Genomic DNA, 18,199 nt, shown 5'->3' with positions numbered 1-18,199 from the left:
TTTAATACATATTGCTAGTTATAATCCATATAACATTTTTAAAGCATGCAAATACTACAACCTAAAACCACTGGGAGTGGGTAGCTTGATATAAATTCTGTAACTCAAATTATAATTCACAAAGTAGTATACTTTACAATAGCTGTGTGGATCACAATATACTGTGGAAAATTCTGAAGGAGATGGGAATACCAGACCACCTGACCTGTCTCTTGGGAAACCTGTATGCAGGTCAGGAAGCAACAGTTAGAACTGGACATGGAACAGACTGGTTCCAAATAGGAAAAGGAGTATGTCAAGGCTGTATATTGTCACCCTGCTTATTTAACTTATATGCAGAGTACATCATGAGAAATGCTGGGTTGGAGGAAGCACAAGCTGGAATCAAGATTGCCGGGAGAAATATCAATAACCTCAGATATGCAGACGACACCACCCTTATGGCAGAAAGTGAAGAAGAACTAAAGAGCCTCTTGATGAAAGTGAAAGAGGAGAGTGAAAAAGTTGGCTTAAAGCTCAACATTCAGAAAACGAAGATCATGGCATCACTTCATGGCAAACAGATGGGGAAACAGTGGAAACAGTGGCTGATTTTATTTTTCTGGGCTCCAAAATCACTGCAGATGGTGACTGCAGCCATGAAATTAAAAGACGCTTCCTTGGAAGGAAACTTAGGACCAACTTAGATAGCACATTCAAAAGCAGAGACATTACTCTGTCAACAAAGGTCCATCTAGTCGAGGCTATGGTTTTTCCAGTAGTCATGTATGGGTGTGAGAGCTGGACTATAAAGAAGGCTGAGCACCGAAGAATTGATGCTTTTGAACTGTGGTGTTGGAGAAGACTCTTGAGAGTCCCTTGGACTGCAAGGAGATCCAACCAGTCCATTCTGAAGGAGATCAGTCCTGGGTGTTCTTTAGAATGATGTTGAAGCTGAAACTCCAATACTTTGGCCATCTGATGTGAAGAGCTGACTCATCTGAAAAGACCCTGATGCTGGGAAAGATTGCGGGCAGGAGGAGAAGGGGACGACAGAGGATGAGATGGTTGGATGGCATCACCGACTCAATGGACACAGGTTTGGGTAAACTCTGGCAGTTGGTGATGGATAGGGAGGCCTGGCATGCTGCGGTACATGGGGTTGCAGAGATAGACACAACTGAGCGACTGAACTGAACTGAATGCTTATTTTTTTTTCACATCTGTCAAACCCTGATTTTGAATCTGAAAGGATAATTTTGAGTCACCGCTTTCTCTTTTGTCAGTGCTCCACCCACCTCTAAGTCATTATAACTGTATTGACAGTGAGTCAGGGTATAAAAGGAGATTCAATCCTCTGTTTTCAATGATATAGTTCAGAACCTGGGCTAAACAACATAGATTTATTCTGCATTCTGGCAAATGGGTTCCATTACAAATATCCAAACCCTTCCCCTCAGGTCATTCTACCTTAAACATATTGGGTGCTTCATGAATATTTGCTGCTACAAAACCCAGAATGTTGAACCCATGAACTAAACGTCAACTTTTATCCAAAAAATTACTCTGGTATGAGGTGTGTCTTACTGGCAGAGCTTTAAGCCAAGGAGGAATCTCCAGTCTCCCTGCATTTGACCCAAAGACCCGAAACGGCCCCCCAGTGTATCCAGAGCAGGTGCCTCGCCAACTGTAATGTCCCAGTCACCTGGGAATACTGAGCAGGGCAGGCTCTGAGTCTGCAGGTCGGGGCGGTGCTGAGATTTGGCATTTTAAGCAGCACCCTTGCTGATGGCAACCAGCCGCTCCTGGTTCCCTGGTCCCCAAATCACATGTTCAGCAGCAAGGCTGTAGAGAACAGATGGCCTTGGCTGTTCTCCAGGCAACCGTCTCCAAGGCCAGGCCTGCTGGATTGTGCCACACCCACCTCTAGAGAGCTATTTTCCTATCTGCTCTCCTCCCGACGGTGTTCAGGTGTATAAACACTCATGCTCCATGGCTCTGAAGACCTGGCACTGATCTTATAACTTCTGTGAGTGAGCATGACATCAGACCCACCGTAGGGAGACAATTAAATCAACAAAGACACCCGGATCTTAGATCAACAGACATCACCCAGACCTTGTATAAAGTCTGAACACACAGTATGCAACATTTAGTATTCACTTTCATTGGCTTTACCTTGATGAAGGATTCATTATTGGTTGCTACATACACTCGAAAAGACAAGGACGGGTTATGGTCAATGGCTTTATACAGAATCACCGCCCCGTGATGGAATATCGTCTCTTCGCTTTGAATAACGGGTCCCACAGGAGAAAGAGAGCTCACACGCCATTTGACATGGGTTGCAGAATGGTCCACAGTATATTCTAATGAGGGCCCAGTACTTTTAACATGGAAGACTTTGAATGTCATGTTGGCATCTCGGTCTGTCAACACATAAAGGTGAATTAGTGTTCTGGGCATTGCATGTGTTACACACATACTCTCACACGTCCACACATGCACACGCCAATTAAACTTTTAGCAAACAAATACTCACGACCCAAGCAGAGGGAATGTGGAAACTGAATGGAGGTCAGACAGAGCGGGTCACATTTAACGTCAAACAAGGGTCCACCGACGGCCCAGGGCTTCACAATGAGGTCTGAATATTTGCTCCAGGACAAGATGCAATACTTGATATCAACTTTCCTGTTAACCTCAAATATCAGACCAGTCTCCGTGCACTGGTAAGTTCCCTCTCCATCCACCTTCAGCCTGCATTGGACAGATAAGAACACCTGTCAAGTCCTGATGTTTGTTTAGGAGAGGATTTCTTAAAAAAAGTTTTTTTAATTCAGTTTTTTGTTGTTGTTTAATTTCACTCAAAAGCACTGAGGGAACTCCATAACATTTTGAAGCAGCATCACAATTAAAGGAAACAATCTAAGGCTTTCCCTGGTGGCTCAGTTGTAAAGAATTCTCCTGCCAATGCAGGAGACACAGGTTTGATTTCTGATCCGGGAAGATCCCACCTACCTCGGAGCAATTAAGCCCGTGTGCTTACTTTCCGTGTACTACAGGAAAGTAGCCCCCACTCCTCGCAACTAGAGAAAAGCCCGCATAGCAAGAAAGACTCAGCACAGCCAAAACAAATAAATAAAATTATATATATATATATATAAAGAAAACAATCCAAGAAAGTACATAAAATGTGCGAAGTTAAGTTATGCTGTTTTGTGTTTCCCCAACTTGGGGTTATTTTTACATAGACAGATAAATTACGAATGGTATCATGTCTCCTGTATTCCCAATGACTCACAAAAACTGTCCTCGGGAAAGAAGCCTGGGGGTCACCAGTTCATTGTGTTTCTAGAGAAAAAGTACAGATATAACATATACGTAAATGTCATTTTCTTAAATAAAGCAAATGAAAGAATGATCCTTTATAATTAAAAACATACTTACATTTTCAGCATTACAGTGTTCACAGTGAGAATGGATTTTATTAGATTCTAAATGATAGAGAAAAAAATTTTATTTACAGGAATGTGACTGGCATTTTCAGACAAAATTTTTTTGACAAATATATATGATATGACCATATCACAAAATTCAAAGATATAGGCCCCCTCAGCAATAATGAGACTATTTTGGAGAATGTAAATTCATACCTGAATTATAATGCTGTGTGGGCAATTCTTTATCCTCCCATTCTTCAACTGTAAAAGATATTGTCACACATGTATTGGCATAAGTCAGTCACAGGGTAAATCAGTTAACCCCCACCCCCCACACCCAGCTTCACAACCCATAGGAACTTTGTGCTAAATCACTTCAGTCGTGTCCAACTCTTTGTGACCCTACAGACTGAGGCCTGCCAGGTTCGCTGTCCATGGGATTCTCCAGGCAAGAATACTGGAGTGGGTTGCCATTTTCTGCTCCAGAAGATTGTCCCGACCCAGGGATTGAACCTGTGTCTCCTGCATTGCAGGCAGGCTCTTTACCTTTAAGCCACCGGGCAAGCCCAACAGGAACCTTAAACGTATATTAAACATCTCTGAGTGGATTCGGTGATACATGACACTTTCTGTTTGTGAGTCTCGCTGTATAAGGTATAAGGCAGCAGTTTCCAAACTTTCTGGCACGAGGGACTGGTTTCACAGAAGACAGTTTTTCCATGGACTGGGGGATGGTAGGACGGGGGGCGGTCATGCACTTCATTTCTATTTTTATGACATTGTGATATATAATGAAATACTTATACAACACATCACACAGCAGAATCGGATCATCAGGCATTAAAGTCTCACAAGGAGTGGGCAACCTAGTTCCATGGGCAGTTTACAGTAGGGTCTGTATTCCCATGAGAATCTTGTCCCACCGCTGCTCTGACAGGAGGTGGCACTCAGGCAGTAATGCAAGCAATGGGGAGTGGCTGTAAATACAGATGAGGCTTCACTCGCTAGCTCACCGCTCACCTCCTGCTGTGGGGCCCGGCTCCTAATGGTACCAGACAGTGGCCCAGGGGTTGGGGACCCCTGGTATAAAGCAGAAAAATAAGCTTGAATGTGAAAGTTTCCATGCACCCTACTTTGGCACATTAAGTCTTCAGCTGATCTTTTGACACTGAAACAATAGCTTTCTCATCTCACACAGGCACAGGGTGAACAGGATACATTAGAGAAGATAAGAGGGCAAGGGCACTGCCTCACTCTTACTCTGAGCAGACGCTTCCTCGGTGGAAGACTCTCCTAGTTCCCCATCTGTGGAGACAAAGAGAGCTCAGGGCACAGGTGGTCATGGACAAACTCTTCACCAGTCACTCCTAGGCTAGACCAGTGTCTCAGCTGGACAGCCGCAGGCCCCAGTGAAGTGTCCCTCAGAGTGGTCAGAAGTCGGGAACTAAGCTGGAGTTGTTATCCCCAAGACAGAGCCTGACTGGCATCAGCCCTTCAGGTTAGTATAGTTAGAGATCAGCTGAGCAGTAAGAGAGGAACTGACGTCTGATTTTAGGCATGTTTAAGCTGGAACTGTCTTCTAAGAGTCTCTGATTTAGCATGTAGACTCTTTCCATTGGCTCCCCACCACTCATCTCTGGTCAGCCTCCCTGCATTTACTGCCCTCCAGTCACTCTGAACCACTATCCACACCAAAGCATGCTCCTGCCTCAGGCCCTTTGCACTCACTGTCTCCCAGGCTGAATATTCACGCTGCTCACCCAGTCACATCCCTGCCGTCTCTGCTCAAATATCACTTTATCAGAGAAGCTTTCATGACGTCCCACCCCTCTCCCAAAGCAGGGCCTGCCTGACACATCTCTTCCCCCTTTCATTTTCATCAGGGCACTGCTCACCACCTCGCACATGATAAGCTCAGCGTTTCTGCTTCCTGTCTCTATCCCCACTAGAATGTAAGTTTCACAAGGACTGTAATCCCAGGGCCTGGTAAGTGTTCATTTTCTGAATTACTAGAATAGCAGAATACAAAAATACATTATGAAAGGGAACAGTGGTGAATCTTCCTATTATCTACACCAGATACTGCTTGCATGAGTTTAGGCTCTTTAGTTACGTACGAAATCTTTGTCTATTACTTTCCTCATCTGTTAAATGAGAGTTAACGTAATACCACTCCCCAGAAAGACAGAAAATTAAATTATAGGTAGGGATTACGCCTGGCACTCAGCAAGCAGTCAGTGAGTGTTATTATTTTGCTATGGTGATGTGTGAAACTCAAAAACATTAATAATTCTGAAGCAGACAATAACCCTTCACTTGGGAGATGACCTAATGTGTTGACTACTTGGTTTTATATTTGAAAGATCTGAACAACCTTTGGGAGGATGAGTCCCGTTAGTAAGATAGGCATCTTGAGCACATGTGGAAGGTCCAGGCCACCACCAATGCCCAGAAGCAGTGGACCCCCTCTCTGCCCCCCCAGGACCCTGGCTCCAGTCCTTGCTACACAAGCTGCCTGCTCTCAGGACATTACATGGGGACCAGGGGTTGCAAGACAGAACCAGATTTTAAAAACAGCATTCAAATGAAATAGAAAATAGAGACTAAACGTGTTCAGAATTCTGGACTCAGAATACCATAGATCTGAAGGTTCTGAAACACCGATCCAAGTCCTGCACCAGAAAATCTTTCAATCCTATTCCACAGCTGCTATCCTAAAAAGCATCATAAAATTCTAAATATTTAATGACTATCATCTACACTGCATTTCACCCACATCCCATGTTTTTGTGTCTTGCTATTTGCCTGGGGAGCTGAGAAAACGAAAGTTGTTAGAGAAGCCTAACCGCCCAGCACAGTCTCCCACCAGGTCTTCCCAGCCAAAGCAGAGAAACTGATGCACTTCTCTCCAATACATAATTCTCGGCTTCTCTTTAATCCATGCGATTCAGGTGACTTCAGGGCTCAGACTAGAAGGTATATCCAATCAGAAGGATGATGGGTGGGCCAGTTGGCCCACCCACAGAGAAGCAAGCATCCCAGGGTAGCCTATTTGGTCCTCCCATCTGACCTCAGAATGGAGATGAATGGGGGGTATCTTTTTGACCTCTTCCCCAAGGTGGAGGATAAAAGGTCTTCTAACAAAGAGAATAACCTTGGGGAAAGGCAGGGCCCTGTGGACAGCCCTGGACATCCAGGTGTCTCATATGGCCAAGGGCCAGGTCCAGCGGCTCGCTGACCTACATGTGCCCTGTCTGACGGCACTGACTCCAGCCTCCCATCCAAATCTGAACCTATCTTGAGCCTCACAGACTCCAAATGCCTTCCACCTGGTTGCCACCCTGACGAGGCCCTGGGCCAAACCTGGCTCCCAGAACCCTGGGGGCCCTGCCTCTGGATCCTGTGTCTCCATGGCCATTTACTCAGTTATTAACCAGGGACAACAAAGAACAGATCCCAAGACACAGCCTCTGACTTCATTTCTATTCTAGTCCAATCTATGGAGGCTGGACTTCTGATTGCATTTAATTGGATGAAATAATCCTTGTTATGTATAAGGAGGACTGGAAGTAGGAAGGCTGGTACACATTATTCCTTATGGGTATCAGATGGTGACATCTGCTCCACAAGTGATACAGAAATAACTACAGGCTCTTATCTATACACAGCATGACTGCAAGGAGCTTATAGCTACCTTCATGGGTTCCCCACTGGGAAACTGCAGAGACAATTAGATTAAATGCAAGACTTCTGAGTGAAAAGACTTCCGTTATTTTAAAATATTATAAAGACACCCCCTGACTGCCTTGTTATAGTATTTGTGTTCATCAGCAGATTATAGTCTAAGAACCGGGAGGGAAAAAAATCCTAAAGCATAATAAAATCAGTTAAAATAAAAGCTTAGTCATGCAACTTGAGTTCTTCACAAAACTTTGGACCAAAAGCAAATTTTATATTTAGAATCTATGTCTTTACAGTGGTTTCATGACTCAAGTTGTTCATAAACAGCCAGAACAGCAAGCCAGAAACTTTAAACCACAAATGGTACCACATTTTCAGCAGTGAACAGTCTAGTCTGTGATTCACTGTGAGCAGTGCCCACCACGGGAGGAAGCAGAGGCTGTGGCTGTAGATTTTGGTCAGTCCCTCAATCTCTTCTCCTCTGGGAACCGCAGAGCAAAGCCGCACACGCAGAGTCTCGGCATCAGTGCAGACCAGGAACACACCCCTTGTATTCCAAGTGTACTGAGCTCAAATTTTCAAAATGCTTATTCATTTCCCAGTGTTGAGCCCAATCTGACACAGAAAAAGATCATGAACAAGCCACCTGCAACTTAAAAATCTCAAAGCCTATCCTTCTTTCTTCCTTTCAGTAACAAAAAAGAAAGTCAGAGGAAGGAAGGATATACTCACTTGTTTTTTCTGGTTTTGCCTCCTCATTATCTATGAAAAAAAAAAAAGGTTGAAATCATGTCATATGAAATTCATATGACAACTAAGAAAAAAACACACAGGCTAATGGAAGAATAGGTAAAGTGTTTGCCTCTCACTAATAGCAACCATTTCCTGTCTTTCTTCCTCAGCTCATCCTGTTTTGCCATTTTACTTGCCAACTAGAAATTATTTACCATATAAGTACTTTTCAGTACTTCACCAAAAGGACACTTGTAATTATTATGTCCTCAAGCAATATCAGTGACATGGGCTTTACATTAAAATAAAAATAAAGGTGTCCATGTTTAACTAGAATTCTGTTATTAAAGAAAAACATACACAGATAACTCACCAGATTCAGCTTCAGAACCGCTCTCAAAGCTGCTGTCCTCACCTTAAAAAAAAAAAAAAAAAAGGATACACAGAAGCACACAATGAATAAAAAAGTAGGAACTATTTTTAAAAATTATACATATAATAAAATAGACCCAAACTCAACTAATTTCCTCCTTTTACTCCATTCTCATTGAGTCCCAAACTAGTCTGGTTTACGAAAAAGAAGGCTTATCCTTCTTTGGAGCTGGATGAAATATACTTTAATTACTTAAATATGAGCCCAAATCATACTTTGGCTGCAATAACCACTTTATTTGGGTATCATCCAAGTCTCATCCAGCCTGACCTGCCTCTACTGCTCCCATCTTGCCTCTGCACTGTGCATCTAGAAGGTTCCATGCACAAGTTCAATGATACAACAGTGCAGAATTCTGTAATGCAAAATGCCATTTCCCTGAAGCACAGGACAAAGAGTCTACTTCTGGAGTGACCCCAAGAATGTTCCCTCCCTTTCCTCACCCCCAACTCAGCCCGTCTATCCACTGCAATCAAGCTTCTGTTTCCACAGTTAGCTTGGAATTCTTTCCCCAATGTCCCCAAAGGCCCACTAACCCCAGACCCATGGGACAGATCCATAGTTCCCAATGGTAAAGGCATCTAGCAGCCCTTCCTGTCCACACAGCTCTCCCATCTATCCTGGTTCTCCACGTACCTCTGTGTGTCTTCATCTGCCCTACTGTGTGTCCGACTGTTTGCCACCCCATGGACCGTAGCCCGCCAGTCTCCTCTGTCCATGGGGATTCTCCAGGCAAGAATGCTGGAGTGGGTTGCCATGCCCTCCTCGACGGGATCTTCCCACCCAGCGATCAAACCCCGGTCTCCTGCACTGCAGGCGGATTCCTTACCATCAGAGCCACCAGGGAAGCCCACCCAACTACTAATACCCAGGCCCCACTTCCCATACACACCCAGCCTTCTTTCTACCTTGAGAGCCCCGCAAGGACCTATCATCTACTCCCAAAACGGATTCCAACCCCCACCTCCAAGGGCGCCCTGACCTGTTCCTGACAGAGCAGACAAGCACCAAGGCACCTCTCTCTCCCTCATCCACCCCCTTCAACTGCTCCTCCTGCTTCACCCTGCTTGGGATCCCCTGAGTAAGTATGTGGAAAGCTATTAATATGATTCTCAGATCTTCCCTCGATATACACACGCTAACAACCAAAACCAAGGACAGGCAATAGCTATACGGAGGAAAGAAAAGATTTGAGAATAAAGATGAGAACAATAATATAGCCCCTAAGAGCAGCTTTTCTGGGGTGTTCACCATGTGCCAGGCACTATACAGTATATATACTTACTCATTTACGTGTATTCATTAATTACATTTATGTACTCATTTTGCATATCTATATTTACATATATTTATGTAAGAGCTTTATATATGTTAACACATTAGCCCTCACAACTGCCCAATGAGGTAGGCTGAGGTCAGTTAATTTCCTTATGTAAGACCACCACCACCACCAACCCCACTACCCCTATTCTCCACCCAGGGAGTCTGAAGCTAAGATATCAACTTGGGTAATCTAGCTTGAACTTGCATTCTTAACCATGTTGTTTCACTTGCAAACATGCTTCTTATTGCTTCAGCAGTTTAACACACAGGAGCTGGTGATGGATAGGATGAGTGAGAAGAAGGGGAGGAGGAGGCAGATTCCTACATGAGATGATTCCTGAGTGGAAGGCGAGGCACTGAAACAGGGGCTGGGAAATCAAAAGTGATAAGACACGGCCTTGGTCCTCCAGGGCTTGAAGCACAGAGCAGTGGTTCTCAACCTTGGCTGCACACTGATGCCACCTAGAGAGCTTTCCACACACACACAGCCATGCCTGGGATTCTGGCTTCCTTGCTGCGGCTGCTGCTGCTAAATCGCTTCAGTCGTGTCCAACTCTGTGCGACCTCATAGACTGTAGCCCACCAGTTCCCCCGTCCCTGGGATTCTCCAGGCAAGAACACTGGAGTGCGTTGCCATTTCCTTCTCCAATGCATGAAAGTGAAAAGTGAAAGTGAAGTCGCTCAGTCGTGTCTGACCCTTAGCGACCCCATGGACTGCAGCCTACCAGGCTCCTCCGTCCATGGGATTTTCCAGGCAAGAGTACTGGAGTGGGGTGCCATCAGCTTCCTTAGGGGGTACTAATTAACTAATTGGGGCTAGCATTTTTGGTAAAGGGCCCCAGATAACTGGAATGTACAGCCAGGGCTGAGAACCATGGACTAAAACCAACCCACCGTAATCACTTCCTTGTTCCCCAAGCTGTACCCCAGCGTGATTATGACTCCTTCCTCCAAGTCTCAGTCACGCCATCCCATTGCCTGGATAGCCCTTCCCCAGATCCCACCTCCAGACCCCAAGGTATCCATGAGAAGCCAGCCCAGTCACTTCTGCTGACCAACTCCCTCTGCTCCACCAAGTCAGATAAGCCATGCCTCTCTCCGATCCATCCGTATATCCCTCTGTCAAGCAGTGGCTGCTTGCTGAGCTGTTGGTGCCTGAGCCCTGGAGGACTGAGGCCATGTCTCACCACCTGATCCCCCTAGCACCTATCCCTAGAGATGCTCCATGAGATGCTTTGCCTAGCTTTAAAGAACCGAGCAGCCCCCACCATGTCTTTATCTGCCAATTCCCTTGCAGTCTAGGACTTCTGCGTGTATGTGTGTGCGTGCATGCATGCTAAGTCGTGTACAACTCTCTGAGACCTCATGGACTGTAGCCCGCAGGCTCCTCAGTCCATGGAATTCTCCAGGCAGGAACACTGGAGTGGGTTGCTGTGCCCTCCTCCAGGTGATCTTCCTGACCCGGGGATCGAACCTGCGTCTCTTATATCTCCTGCATTGACAGGCGGGTTCTTTACCACTAGCGCCACCTAGGAAGCCCCTAGAACCTCTGCAGGGATGTAATTCTGCCTGGACCAGCCCCAGGTGAGGCCCACCTTCTGCTCCAGGTCCCTGGGAAGTGGAGTCTGGGGCCATCCCTTCAATTCACCTTCCCTCTGGTTTGGGGCCTAAGACTCCTTATTCTATTTCTGCTTCCCTGCCCTGCAAGCCCCCTCAAGCCCCCAGGACCGTTTTTCTGTCTCATGGCACATATCTGAGAACTAAATAAGATGTCTGTGAAGAGTGACCAGCCCGGGGCCTCATACACAGTAGTCATGATTTTTCAGGGGTAGCGATTTTTACTAACAGGTCACACTCCTAAACTCTAGGGACAGGCCAGCCCAAGCCTGCTACCACCAGCACTAAACCCTCCCCACGTTTGCGTAGGTTAGAGCTCTGGCAGCAGGATCCCTGTGTTGGGAAGCTAGCATGCAAACAGCCCCCAACTCTGAGTTTCTTTTCTCTCATTTTCTCATCCTGATGGGTTCCACCTTCACTACACCCAGCTGTCCTGAATGCCAGCCTAGATCCAGACAAAACCTACACCCCTTTGACCCATTTCATTCCACTAAAAATAGGCTAAACTTTTAAAAATAAACCTTAAATAAAAAAAAAATTGAAAGGAAGGACAGAAAGGTGGGAAAGGGAACAGAGGCAATGGGGCAGCAGGCAAACTGAAATCCCAAGTCCCATGCCCTCCCCGGGCTAGCAGCCCGGTCCTCAGCAGTGAAAGTGTGGAGTCCTAACCACCGGACCGCCAGAGGATTCCCACCTACACTTCCTGACCAGCCTCCCTTCGTCCAGCTGAGAAGGCTTCACCCCACTCTGACCTGAAGTGTCTCTCCCCTCACTCGAGAATCTGAATTATCTACTATACTCCGCATTCAAACATTTGTAACTCTCAATTTCAGACACTGCTGCCAGCAGCAGGCTTTCTCCTCCTTCCTTAGACAGCGGTCCTTGCACAGTCTCCTTCCAGTCTTCCTTTTGGTTGCATATTACGAAACCATCGTTCTTCTGCTTTTTTATTTGACGTTAAAACCAAAGGGTACTTAGCACAACTTTAGGGACCAATCTTCTTTAGTCACTAGGAACACGGAAACCTCATAAAGATAACTGACGTAATCATCAAACCAGTCCAAAATTACCTTGATGAAAAAGGGGGGAATATACTTAATCTTCCAGATATAAAGATTAAAAACTCCCATCTGGCAACAAGATTGCCAGGTGGCCCTGTTTTCAGAAATGACAAGGGCAAGGAAACAAATTAGAGGGACAACTTTTGCTACTTGTCCATCCTAAATATATTCTGTTGCACATAAACCTAATCACAGCAGTAAATCAAGCATGCAAAGACCACAGTCCCAGAAAATGGTTCGGGACGAACGGCCCTGTGACTTCTGTGATTTCACAATCACAGAAATAATTGAGCTTAAGTTTTTTCAAGAAAACATGGATTTTTTTCTGGATGACAAGCTTTGGATTTTTTTCTTCTGATATAACTTTTTTTATTTTTCTATAACAACCTTGAGTGAGTGAAGTCGCTCAGTTGTGTCCAACTCTTTGCGACCCCATGGACTGTAGCCTACCATGCTTCTCTGTCCATGGGATTTTCCAGACAAGAGTACTGGAGTGGATTGCCATTTCCTTCTCCAGAGGATCTTCCCAGCCCAGGGATTGAACCTGGGTCTCCCGCATTGAGGTCTGCACACTACACAATTCAAAGTGTACAACTCAATGGCTTTTCACATATTTACATTTCCCTGGTGGCTCCGACGGTAAAGAATCCGCCTGCAGTGAGGGAGAACTGGGTTTGATCCCTGGGTTGGGGGATAACCAATACTTAATTTCCTGCCTGAATAGATTTGCATATTCTAGACATTCCATAAATGTCCAGATAAATCCCATAAATGGAATTACATAATAGATGGGCTTTTGTACCTGGCTTTTCTCACTGAACATGTTTCCAAGCTTCCACCATGTTGTAGCATGTATCACCACTTCATTTTTTATGGCTGAATAATATCCCACTGTGTGGTGTTATAATATTGAATTGTGTCCCCAAAGAAAAACTTCATGTTTTAAGTCCTAACCCACCTTAGAATATGACCTTATGTGGAGATACAGTCTTCATAGGAGTATTTACATAAAATGAGGTCATCAGGGTGGACACTAATCCAAGATGACTGGTGTCCTTACAAAAAGGGGAAATTCAGACCTAGAGACACACCACAGGGAGAACATCATGAGATCACAATGATGGCTACCTACAAAGCCAAGAAAGAAATCTGGAACAGACCTTCCCTCCTAGTCCTCCGAGAGAACCAACCCTGCCAACATCCTGACTCAGACATCTAGCCCCCAGAATGTGAGACAACATACTTCTGCTGGCTAAGCTCCCCAGTCTAGGGCACTTTCTTACAGCAGTCACAGCAAACAAACACAAATGGGTACACCACATTTTGCTTATGAGTTTAAAACCTGATGGACTTTTGGGTTGTTTCCAACTTTTGAATATCATGAATAATGTTGCTGTGAACATTCATGCACAAATTCTTTTGCAGAGATATGGTTCCATTTCTCTTGGCTATATACACGGGAGAGAAATTGCTGGGTCAAATGGCAATTATCTTTAACTATTTGAGGACTACCAAACTGTTTCCCCAGGTGGCTGTGTCAATCTACATTCCTATCAGCAGTGTGAGTGGGTGTGGGTGTTCAATCGTGTCTGACTCTCTGTGACCCTATGGACTGTAGCCCACCAGGCTCCTCTGGTGGTATTTTCCAGTGGGCTGCCATTTCCTCCTCCAGGGGATCTTCCCAACCCAGGGATTGAACCCACATCTTCTGCATCCCCTACATTGCAGGAGGATTCTTTATTACTGAGCCACTGGGGAAGCCCTCAATCAGCAGTGTCAGTTCAGTTCAGTTCAGTTCAGTCGCTCAGTCGTGTCCCACTCTTTGCGACCCCATGAATCACAGCACGCCAGGCCTCCCTGTCCATCACCAACTCCCGGAGTTCACCCAAGCTCATGTGCATCGAGTTGGTGATGCCATCCAGCCATCTTATCCTCTGTTGTCCCCTTCTCCTCCTGCCCCCAATCCCTCCCAGCATCAGAGTCTTTTCCAATGAGTCAACTCTTTGCATGAGGTGGCCAAAGTATTGGAGTTTCAGCCTCAGCATCAGTCCTTCCAATGAACACCCAGGACTGGTCTCCTTTAGGATGGACTGGTTGGATCTCCTTGCAGTCCAAGGGACTTGCAAGAATCTTCTCCAGCACCACAGTTCAAAAGCATCAATTCTTCGGCACTCAGCTTTCTTCACAGTCCAACTCTCACATCCATACATGACCACTGGAAAAACCATAGCCTTGACTAGACGGACCTTTGTTGGCAAAGTGATATCTCTGCTTTGTAATATGCTGTCTAGGTTACTCTTCGGAGAAGGCAATGGCACCCCACTCCAGTACTCTTGCCTGGAAAATCCCATGGACTGAGGAGCCTGGTGGGCTGCAGTCCATGAGGTCACTAAGAGTTGGACACAACTGAGCGACTTCACTTTCCCTTTTCACTTTCATGCACTGGAGAAGGAAATGACAACCCACTCCAGTGTTCTTGCCTGGAGAATCCCAGGGACAGGGGAGCCTGTTGGGCTGCTGTCTATGGGGTCGCACAGAGTCGGACACGACTGAAGTGACTTAGCAGCAGCAGCAGCAGGTTACTCTTGCCTGGAAACTCCCATGGACAGAGGAGCCTGGTAGGCTGCAGTTCATGGGGTCTGGAAAGTTGGACACGACTGAGCGACTTCACTTTCACTTTTCACTTTCCTGCACTGGAGAAGGAAATGGTAACCCACTCCAGTGCTCTTGCCTGGAGAATCCCAGGGATGGGGGTGCCGTCTGTGGGGTCGCACAGAGTCGGACACGACTGAAGCGACTTAGCAGCAGCAGCAGCAGCTTAGTCCTAACTTTCCTTCCAAGGAGTAAGCATCTTTAATTTCATGGCTGCAATCACCATCTGCAGTGATTTTGGAGCCCAAAAAAATCAAGTCTGACACTGTTTCCACTGTTTCCCCATCTATTTCCCATGAAGTGATGGGACCAGATGCCATGATCTTAGCTTTCTGAATGCTGAGCTTGTGTATGAGGGTTCAAATTTCTCCACATCCTTGACAATTCTTGCTATTATCTTTTTCATTGTAGCCACCCTAGTGGCTGTGAAATGGCATATTTCTGTGGGTTTGAATTGTATTTCCCTGAAATAATATTGAGCATCTTTCATGTGCTTATTGGGCATTTGTAAATCCACTCTGGAGAAAAGATTTTTTAATCCAAAGATCCTATGCAATCTAGCCCCCACCTGTCTCTACAGACACACTTTGGTCCTGCCACCCTTCCCCTTGCTCTCTGATTCCAGTCATCTGACCTTCTTCAGTCTCCACAAACAAGCACTGTGCACTTTCCCACATGGGGACATTTACACCTGCAAGTCTTTTGAACTCAGATAACTCTTGTCCCCACCTTTGCCGTGTTACCACAATGCATCCTTCAGAGTTCAAGTCAACCATCACCTCCTCAGGGAAACCTACCAGGACTACCCCAGCCAAGTATCCACCACCTGGTTTGGCTCACAGAGGACCCTGTATTAGGTTAGTGAAACCCATCTAGAAAATGGTCCAGTTACCCCATCAGATAAATTCTCAGTTTCATTAAGTACAGCTTCATCACCGAATTTTAAGTTACTGATTTCACTAGGCTAGGTAACCATGAAAGTTTAAAACTTAATCAGCTCTTTCAAGTAAAAAGATGAACGTTCCTATCTTTCATGCAGATTGCTTGAAGTAAAACAGAAAAATTAATTGTTATTTATCTTGCAGTGAATTGATTATTTTATAAAAATTTCATTTGGGCATTTACCAATGTTAATCATATCTCTTACCTGATTTAGAGTCCCCTGAAGTATCTAGGTTGGGGCTGGGGTAATCTAAATTTTGAGAAAGAAATCAAGGTTAGTAGTATAAATACAAGGATAAAATAGAAGATTGTGTTCATTTTTGTAAAATATTGCTAAACCAAAAATAACAGAAGTATCCTCTTCTATAAACTGAATCATCTCTTTAAACCCAAAGCAGCACTGCAAGTCAAATTAACATCCAGTTACCAATGGTAAGCAAGGCCATATTCTCAAAGGAAAAAAGATTTAGACCAAGCAACCTTAAGCCTTTTCCAAGAAAAGGCAAACAGAAAGCCAATAAACTTTATAATGACCTTTGGTTGGGTCCCTGGCAACCTCTTAGTTCTGTGCCAAAGGAGTGGCACTCTTTGATCAACTTAGCTGCTCCCTAAAAACATCCCTGGTGATTAAGTAACTTGACACCAGAAAGGGAAAAAAAGCACCTGGTTTTAGATTTTGTAATTGAAGAGCAGACAATGGTGTTACTATAGAAAAGATTCAGAGTCCTTTCCCACTGAACAGTCAATTGATGCAAACAACCATCACCGATTTAGTGAAATGACACAGATAGGTTAGAGGTGAGGATCCAGGTAAGTTGGGACCAGATTAGGGAGGACCTCAAACGCAATTGAGAAGAGCTGGCCTTGGGGGGTGTTTCTCCTACAGGGAATGATATGGAGATGCAGAATTATATGAGTGCTTCAAGCTGAAATGGGCCATGGTGTTCCCAAAGATGCTGGTGAACTTTGGGGGGGTGGGAGGGGGGTACTGTTGTTCAGGATGCATTAGACTCCAGAGAGTCTAAAACTCTGCTGCAGAGATTCAGCTATGAAGTGATAAGACCCGAGGACAGTGTAGGTGCATGGGAATGGAGATATTATAGTAAAGGACAAGAAGGGGTAAGTGTTGCAGAAGTTACCAACAATATCAACTAGAGCAAGAGTATTTCTGTGTAGGGAAGGACTGCCACTTAGTTACCATGCCCCTCATCCGTATTTATGCCACGCTCAATTAGATGGCTCATGGAACAGGACCTAGCACTCTTCCATTTCATTTGTCTGGAACATTCACCCATGCCAGGCTGGTGAACAGAAGGGGCTCGATTACTGGTTGACTGCTTCCCCTCGGCGCAGGCAGAGACTATTGTCCCTTCACTGACTTACTGTCCACCATGTGATGGGCACTCAGCAGAAATTAGGAGAAAATCCATGTCCTAGCCAACAGCATGTGTGAGGACAAGGAAGGACCACACAGGAGACAAATGAAATTAGGACCATATCAAAGTAAGGAAGGCGCCAGCACTTTGCTGGTCAGAGAGAGAAACTGAGAGAAGGGACTCAAGCCTCAGCAACCCCTAAACCTAGACCATGACCTCCTTTTAACAGCAGAGGTTTTACTTGATCCAGTTTCAGGGACAGAATTAGGTGTTACTATTTTCATTAAGTATCTATAATTGATGATAACACTCAAGTATTAAAGAAAATATCTACTCATGCATAGAACAATTATAGAATTCCATTGACAGTGCTTCTCTATTCTTACTCTACTAAATTTAAAATAAGGTTAAAAAGAACATTAGAGCCAGAGTTTAAAAGGAAAGAGATGTAAGAGTATTTGTTCTCTATTCTTAAGTTATAAAAACCACAAAGGTATGAATTCTTTACATTTCATTGTTTTAAATATCTGTTGACAAATAATCTTAAAGAAAATTCTGAAAAACTGTCATTATCTTATCATCCTAACCTACTGATTATTTCAACACATTTCTGTAAGTTGGTGACTGCATGAATGTAATGAGGCAATTGCAGCCCATAAATAAAATGAATAAAGAAATCATTTTCTAAAAATGAAAATTTCCACACAGTGCAGCTTAAGTTTTTCAGTTACTCAACGTTGACTTAGAGTTCATACCTTTTTCTTCTAAAGAGCCATGGTGATCATCACTAGAACAAGAAAAGAAAAACAGTTTTATAAACGGATACTAATTTTATACAAATAATTATGAAAGTCTTCAAAATGATCATACTATGTTTCTCCAGAAATTTTGGCAGGTGGAATGACTCTCTCTCTCCTCAAGGCTCTTCTTGCCCCCTCACCTCCCACTCCAGCCGGACTC

The 18,199-nt window shown here is 44.7% G+C and overlaps 1 protein-coding gene across 1 annotated transcript in view; it reads right to left on the bottom strand.

Moving 5' to 3' along the window:
* LOC129644497 (uncharacterized) overlaps window positions 1-18,199 on the bottom strand; it is a 43,399-nt gene that overhangs the window by 12,079 nt on the left and 13,121 nt on the right. Inside the window, exons 3-12 of the mRNA XM_055570103.1 lie at window positions 17,995-18,026; window positions 16,069-16,113; window positions 8,209-8,250; window positions 7,836-7,865; window positions 4,683-4,727; window positions 3,636-3,683; window positions 3,430-3,476; window positions 3,284-3,333; window positions 2,522-2,739; window positions 2,158-2,408 (exon numbers count right to left, since the gene is read on the bottom strand). Coding sequence (XP_055426078.1) covers window positions 2,158-2,408; window positions 2,522-2,739; window positions 3,284-3,333; window positions 3,430-3,476; window positions 3,636-3,683; window positions 4,683-4,727; window positions 7,836-7,865; window positions 8,209-8,250; window positions 16,069-16,113; window positions 17,995-18,026 — 808 coding nt within the window. The remainder of the gene's footprint in view (window positions 1-2,157; window positions 2,409-2,521; window positions 2,740-3,283; window positions 3,334-3,429; window positions 3,477-3,635; window positions 3,684-4,682; window positions 4,728-7,835; window positions 7,866-8,208; window positions 8,251-16,068; window positions 16,114-17,994; window positions 18,027-18,199) is intronic.

This window comes from Bubalus kerabau, chromosome 2 (genome assembly GCF_029407905.1).
Source record: "Bubalus kerabau isolate K-KA32 ecotype Philippines breed swamp buffalo chromosome 2, PCC_UOA_SB_1v2, whole genome shotgun sequence".
Classification (NCBI taxonomy): Eukaryota; Metazoa; Chordata; class Mammalia; order Artiodactyla; family Bovidae; genus Bubalus; species Bubalus kerabau.
The sequence above is the reverse complement of the archived record's forward strand: the minus strand, read 5'-3'. Positions and strand labels throughout refer to the sequence as shown.